At 38.3% G+C, this 7,919-nt stretch overlaps 1 protein-coding gene across 2 annotated transcripts; it reads left to right on the top strand.

Moving 5' to 3' along the window:
- Nucleotides 1-2,029: 2,029 nt before the first annotated feature.
- LOC131779166 (von Willebrand factor A domain-containing protein 1-like) lies at nt 2,030-7,900 on the top strand. 2 transcript variants are annotated; one of them, XM_066172722.1, is made up of 4 exons: nt 2,030-2,103; nt 6,066-6,320; nt 6,990-7,111; nt 7,618-7,900. In XM_066172722.1, exons 2-4 carry the CDS (start codon nt 6,095-6,097, stop codon nt 7,798-7,800), a joined length of 531 nt encoding a protein of 176 aa, XP_066028819.1. In that variant the 5' UTR covers nt 2,030-2,103; nt 6,066-6,094; the 3' UTR covers nt 7,801-7,900. The 2 variants fall into 2 exon arrangements, with proteins under 2 accessions (XP_066028819.1, XP_066028818.1); XM_066172721.1 differs by lacking the exon at nt 2,030-2,103 and adding an exon at nt 2,308-2,419.
- Nucleotides 7,901-7,919: the final 19 nt, after the last annotated feature.

Here is a 7,919-nt window from a genome sequence, read left to right as displayed (position 1 = left end):
AACATAGTAAATGTTTTGTTCAAGATGACAGACAAGACAGATACCAGAAGCTGTTTATGTCTTTCTATAAGACACCAGATGACTTCATTAATAAATCATCTCCTATATTTTTCCAGCTTGTCTAATTCTTCGGCGGAAGTTGCTCGAATTTTGAATTCAAGTTACACTTCAAATTGTTTAAGTTCTCATGATCATTAGGTGTGATATGCCACCGAAAAACAGCTCAGTAAAACGTCGGAAACATTGTGTGATTCACATTTCTAGTCATTAAGTCTCTATTGCTTACATATGCAATTGTATTAGTCTTAATGCACGGATGGTTTAATTTGAAAACTGTCAAACAATCTTTAGAACTTATGCATGGACGAACTTTTTTCAACAGTCGTTACCTATTTGTTTTGTATCTGAGGCGAAGAACTGAACATAAATTCAAGAAAAAGTTCCAGTAAAGAAGAGTGAAATTGTTTCAAAAAAAGCTTCAAGAGATGGGGTTTTGCCTAAGTTAAAGAGGCTTGCATTTTTCAGGGAACTTATTCAGCGTCGCTCTTAAGGCCCTGTTTACCATTCGAGTTGTTATCAGATAGTTGTCTTTTAACTGTCGACTGGTCTCATTCACGTTTTCAACGACGTAGAGAGTACTTTATTTAGGCGGGCGATAAATTAAATCGTGCTATTTTTTGCAATTACGTAGAGACCAAACTGTTCGAGTAAAGCTCCTGTGGACTTATTTTCTATCGATTACGACTCATCTTTCGTTAAATATGTTTTATTGGCGCCTTGAAACGAATTAAGTACGTGCATATGTATAATATGGAATTAACAATCAAGGAAATGCAAGACTAGAAATACAGAATATTGTAGTGAAACTTGTCTTCATCCTGAACTTTTCATCTTACACTTAACGAAGGGTAAATTAGGATTTGCATGGTTTTTACTTAAGCATTCATGAAATAATCAGTTCGGGAAGTTAAACGCTGACAACCATAGCAATACTGCTTCCGATGAAGGAAAACAACTCAAGGCCTCTCAGAAAGTGGCATTACATCGTCGTTTCATAATCGATAACAGAATCCTTGGAACCTTTTAGCCATCACGGAAACATTACAGCATTTAGGTTTTTAAATCATGTAGGAACATTAAGCAGCAGGCTCGTAGTACATCAAGGTGGTAAGACATCCAATAAATTTTATTCGTGCCTTGAATTATGCATTGCCTCTATTTCATTTTTTACGGTCTTTTTAAGGACAGGAGTCTATGAGGAAACGGTTGCTAGATCCTTTTTTCCTTATAACCTATACTTTTGGTGTGCTTTCTTGTAAAAAAAAAAAAAGAAAAAAAAAAGAGAAATTATAATTTCCGCGTAACTTAACCAGCCCAGGGAAAATGGAGGAAAATTAATACTGCCTTCATTTGCGGATTTTTGCCTATCTGATAACAGGAATTTAGGATAATTTTATGTCTCAATTCCGCGCTCAGATATTTCCTCATGATTTTAGCTGAGATAAAGGAGGTTAACAGATAAAATGCTTGGGACAAGACAAATTTGAGTAAAGTTTTTAATTGTTTTTGTTGATGTCGCTGTTACCGCTGTTATATTTTTATATTAAGTTGAAACAAGAACAAAAATTGGTAGCATCGAGCATCACTTGTCTTTTGTAGAGAGCATTTTCGATATTATTTTAGGGAAGAGAACAAAAGCCATTAATAAAAGCTATACGCAAATTTTTCTCAAGTTCCTTTTCTATTTCATGATCGATAAGTCATAAAAAAAACTTTATTCTTCTTTATAAACCTTTTTCTCTTCCTTCATTATACAGGTCCTTGAAAATTCAGATTTTTCCTACTTGAGTTTACACGATCGCCTTTGGTTATTTAGACCGATTATCATAGAAAGAGGAAATTTATGCTAATTTCAATTGAGACAAGCCATCTTTTTTCTGGCATCACGCAACAGATTCATACATGGGGTGATGTATGAATAAATTCAGTATACATTGGAAATAGTAAACTTAGATTAAAAAATGTCAAACTCTATATTTCCCAAACCAGAAATATCGAAATAATCGGCAATTTAACGGTCGACAGATGCCACCTTCTATTGCGGTGAGTACCTTTAAACTAATCATTGAACATGTTTGTGCTAATAACTTTCTCTTAGACTTGCACAATACGCGATTTTAACTTTTGATAGATAAGCTATGTTTATGGACGAATATACAACAAAAAATTGCAACTATTCTTTGCCATTTCGGCTGCCCATGCACTAGAAGTGATTATCAACATTGTTTGTGTGCGTACAGCGTTTAAAGTCTGGTTAAACAGGTGTTCTTAGGCAATATTGCCTGATGCGTTATAGTTAAACAAACCCCTTAGAGATTGGGGCTCCACGCTGTGGTAGACCAAGCACACACCAGGGCAGGTGAGATCCAGATATAGAAACTTCTTTCCTTAGTGTAGAGGCAGTAAAATCATTGTGTTTTTGCTAAAAAATTGGGCTGCAATGGCCGTGACCATAAGCTGCACTTGCTAGGCTTGAAATTTTGAGGACTATGTCACTCCAACCAATCTATTAATAAAGTTTTCATTGTGAGACATACGTTCTAGGGTTGTTTAGTGCGATTGTAAAGGAACTGTTTGCGTTCGTCTGCGATGACGGACAGTAGGTTATTTTTCCTTTCATCAAAATGCTCCATTCAAATCTCCTTTCTTCTTTTCTTCAAAAAACTTTTTCTTCATTAAAAACCTTGTTTCTGGCGCACAGCTGTTTTCAAACGAGGCGCTCATCGTTTTAAGAACCAGCATGTTTACCTGACACGAGGATCCTTCTTTGCAAAGGCGCTGAATTCACGTAACTATGTTGATGATACAAGATATACTGATCAAAGCAATGATTTCTAGTTTTTGCGAGAGCATGTATTTGAGTTATTTTCGTTTTCAATCAAACGCGTGGCAAGATGAGGGTGTGATATTTTTTCTCTCACAAGTCTCACAATAAAGAAGGTGCGAGTTTTTTTTATTTATCTTTTGCAAAAAAAGCAGGTCCTGCTTAAAAGTAAGTCTCTCTCATTAAAAACTATCAGATTTTTACAGCGTATTTTAACAATCTTTGTTAAAAGTAAGGAGCTGTCAACAGCTTCTCCAAATTTTCGTAGAGGGCAGGCGCTGACGCACAGCTGTTTTCTAACGAAGCGCTAACTTTCTGGAACCAACAAGTCTACCTAAGAAGAGGATTCCTGTTTTACAAAAGCACAGAATTCTTGCAACAATGTTGATGACACAAGATGTACTGATCGAGGAAATTATCTCTAGTTTTTGAGAGGACATCTATTTTGAGTTATTCTCGTTTTCAGTCAAACGCGCGGCAAGACGAAAGTGTGATATTTTACTCACAAGTCTCACAATGGAGAAGTCACGAATTTTTTGTTTTTCGTTTGTTCTATATTCTCTTTCGGAGAAAAAAAAAAAGCAGGTCTTGCTTGAGCTTACATAGTTACATAGCTTACATACGACGGATTCAAACAGTCTTTATGAAAATTATAAAGCTATCAACAGTTTTCCCAAATATTCCCTGTAGAAAGCGGACCTTGGGACTTTATGTTTGTTCTCAATCAACCGAGGCGGCATTTAACGAATCAAGGGGTGTGATTTTTTTCGCGTGTTAAGTTTTTGCTGGGCTTATGCATTTACGCTACGGTAAGCAAATTATGGGAGGCGATTGCGCAGCGCTTTATGCAAACTAAGAAAATAGGATAACTTTCGTAGCGCGAAATTGGATTGCCCTAAAATTTTGTAGATGAATCTGACAGCATCAGTGATGTGATTGAATAGACGTAACCTGTTGAGCAAAAAAAAAAGGAAGAAACTAGAAGAACATGACTATGCGAAAAAAATCTCACCTCCTGCTATCACACAAAAGGATGACTAGGTATCAATTTGATGTCGGTTTGTGTAAACACAAAAAAATTGTGGGAGGAGATTATTCAGTTTTTCTTGCTTACGAAGCGCGAAATTTAAATATACTCGGATTACACAGTCGAGTCGAATGGGAGAAATTGACGAGCGTGTGCGACTATTTCCACTCGCCATTGTTTTTTTTAACTCCTTTCGTTGAATTGAAATACGGAAAGAGAAAGATACCCGTAAAACTACATTAATTAACGACGCACGAGGCTTCGGACGTTATTACCAGGTTTAAATCATACGCTAGAGGAAGGAGAATATGAACCTTTTTGTGCACATCAGGAACAAAATCTCATTCACGCAGCGCGAAATTTAAATACCCGCACGTTAAACAATCGAGCAAATGACGATAGTCTTCTACATGATTCAACGGCGTGGTAGGCTTCGGACGTTAATACCGGTTACACATGCTCTCAGCACTTTTGTATCGCACAGTGAGCCTCTAATTGAATATATCTTTCGCCAGTTTGAGCAATGTAAAGGAAAAAACGGTGACATTTCTTTACTTCAGATACGAAAGCTACAGTCGCCCCACCATCCACCCCACCGTGACTATTTGCATCCTAAAAAATCTACCATAATCACCCCCACGGGGAGGATTTGTCGTATCATCAGTTTTGCCGATGGTTTAAATCTGCCGCTCGTATGATAATCGGAAATTTGAAAAATCCCGCATGTATTTTAAAGCTGTTTCCGCCATTGTTCCAAAGTAGCCATATACGGTCATTGTTAATCGTTAAACAAAGCCTGCTCAACTTTCAGCTGATCCGCTTTTCTTGATACGAGGTAAAGAGGTAATCAACATAAAGTAGCTCATCACTTCCAAAAGATCATACCGAAAACAGGCAAATTTATAAACTTATCGGCAGAAGGATGTCATCCAATCTGCGAACAAAAGCGACTTTTTTGCCGTTTTGCATCGAGAAAACAAGAAAGCCTTCAAGACATTCATTTTCTTTTTCGAGAAAAAAAAACGCTGCTCTTTTGGGTCGGTTGTGATGTTGATATGACAGTTAGCAACAACAATTTCTCTATCTAACATGATATTAATAACGACTTTTATGGTGGCTAGTAGAAAAAAAAAACTCGTCAGTTCGTAAGAGTTAACCTATTTACCCCTAGAAGTGATTAACATGTAACCTCTCCCTACAGTACCCATACATTATCCGGTAAACAGGTAATGAGAATACTCAAACTTATCAGTTAGAAGTTGTTATCTTGATGTAAAATAACATTCTCGTAACTAGGGTAATTTAGTATCATCATCTGAGTTGATAACGTAAATTGGCCACCGTAGAGAGTTTAAAAGCTGACTGTAACTGACTCCAGGCGCGATTACCGCAAGTTCAGAATTAAAAGTAAAGGACGTCAAAGCACTGATCAAGAGCATTGGACTTCGTGTTGATTTGCAATGATTTATCTTTATTACAATATGTCAATGCTTAAAACCCTCAAACTAAAATACAAATAAAAATATCTAGTCCATGCTACGCGAAAGGACAAAGACGAACAATAATTGGATGTGATAAAAACACGAACACACGAAACGGCAAAACAACTAAACTAGAAATAAAACCGACGAAATGAAACTAAGAAAGGTAAAAAACCCATGCTTACCGATTGTCTCCTCTGTACGCCTGAGTAGTTATAAACGCAGGATCCAAAAACTTCGCAATAAACGTATTAAACTTCGCAAACGCAAAAACACAGACCATGCACACAGACGACTAATAAAGACGCACGAGGTTCTGAAATACGATCGGACGGAAACGTCACTAATATCTAACCTAGACAGTTACACTGTCGTTTCGAGCGTTAGCCCAGTTCGTCGGAACGATTGGGCCAACACTCGAAACGTCAGCTTTTAAACTCTTTACGGTGGCCAATTTACGTTATCAGTTCGGTTGATAATACTTAATTACCTTATTATACTCTCCCACAAACGCAGCACCACAGTTTCTTTAGAAACTTACCCCCTTTAATCTCGTAACTAATTTACAAAGAAATGTGTAGGAACCAGAAGGGAGAATTTACATTCAGATATTGAGAGTTAAAGGGTTGATGAACTAGACTGCGCGCTTTTCAGTTCGATCGTCCCATTTCAGGTGTGTGCGTGACGTCGCAAGATGTGGCAATGTTGTTCGACACTTCAACAAGTATAACAGAGGAGGGATTTTGGTCGATGAAAAGCTTTGCAACTTTTATGATACAGCTGATGGAATTGGGATCAACGAAAACTCGTGTGTGTCTCGTAAAGTTCCCAATGAGACCAACACTGGTGTCTAGTTTCACCAAATTTTCTTCCACGGATGATATCGAGTCTACTATTGGCTCAATTGTTTACGGAGATGGAGACACGGGTACGTTTACCCTAAGCGGTCTAAACCTTTTATAGCAGGTAATTTAGTGTTAACAACTGGGTTGAAAACGTAAAATAGCCACCGTAAAGAGTAAAAAAGCTGACGTTTCGAGCGTTAGCCCTTCCAATCGCCCTGACGAAGGGCTAACGCTAGAAACGTCAGCTTTTTTACTCTTTACGGTGGCTAATTTACGTTTTCAACCCAGTTGATAACACTAAATTACTTGCTATACTCTCCCACCGACGCAGCACCACAGTTTCTTTAGAAGCTTACCCCTTTAAAACTTTTATACCCTAACACTAACATGCATATTCTTCATACTGCTCTGTATACTTTCTTAAAGTGCTGAGAAGGGGAATTTGTCTAACAATAGAGAGCCTCCATAATTAGTGATCGTTTCCTCTATTCTCGTGAACGTAATGTTTGATTCAGGGGTGATATTGTAAGGAGAAATTAGAAGCTAGTCACTTTTACGGGTCAAGGGCTAAGCAAAAAGTAAAGGGTTAAAGTCACAATCGAGTCTAGTTTGCATCCGAGTGGCTGAGAAAGTGCCGCGAATTTTCTTGAACAATCACACAACGTTAAGTAAGAACACCGTATCCATCGCGGAAAGTGAAACTGAGATATTACATTCAGGTTTTTTTTTTTAATTTCACGGTATATTTTCAGACGTTGAAGAGGGTTTGAGGGTAGCAGCAGATGAACTGTTTAGGGAAGAGAGTGGCACGAAGCCGGAAGAATCCAAAATCCTGATTGTATTTTCAGATGGTGGTTTTGGAGGTTTCTACTTGGTGAGTCTTTTCTGACAAATATGTCAAATAACTCTCCCTTCCGAGACAACTCCGCGAAGTGTTTGCGGAGTTTTTAGTCCTCGTAGCTGTCTCCTCTGGTATACCAGTTCTTCATAGGACAACTCGGTAGGTTATGGTAGATCGAAAGGACTAGCATTTTCGTCGCGGGTTGAGGAGCCAAAGTGTCTATATAAAGGAAAGTTGTCCCGATTAACAGGGTTACATTAGCTGCTCTAGTAAGACAATTATCCGTGCACAAGCGGGAACATTGATCAGTCCACGTATGGATGTCAAAGTGGCGCGGGTCTTTTCCATCAATGAACCTCTGGGAACACATCGCAGTGCCCTTAGTTGCCTCCAAGCGCGGGAAAAGGCACGTAAAACTTTGCTAGCTCAATTCTGGTTGGTTATAAAAATGGTGCGCGTTTTTTCTAATCAACCAATGAGCGCAGAGGAAGCTTCTCTTCTTTTACTACATTCAATCCTTTTTTCACCCCAACCCTTAGGATCCCAGGATAAATGCAACACACGTGATCACAGTCGCAAGCGGTCCAGTAATTCACAGAGATCAGCTCGAGTCACTCGTTAAAGATCCGAAAAAAGACTTCTTTACCATTGCTGATGATTCGGCCAAAAGAGTGGTGCAGCGAATAAATGAGTTGACCCAAAAGGACTGCAACGAGGGATGATTGAGCCTCACTTTCCAAGGAAGAGGAGGATTGTAGTTTTTAATTATTGAACAAATTGCTGTAAAAGATCTGAATTGTAAAAAGGGTAGACAAGAGTATCTTGGTGCCACCTGTGTTTT

This window comes from Pocillopora verrucosa, chromosome 9 (assembly GCF_036669915.1).
Source record: "Pocillopora verrucosa isolate sample1 chromosome 9, ASM3666991v2, whole genome shotgun sequence".
NCBI lineage: Eukaryota > Metazoa > Cnidaria > Anthozoa > Scleractinia > Pocilloporidae > Pocillopora > Pocillopora verrucosa.
The sequence above is the reverse complement of the archived record's forward strand: the minus strand, read 5'-3'. Positions and strand labels throughout refer to the sequence as shown.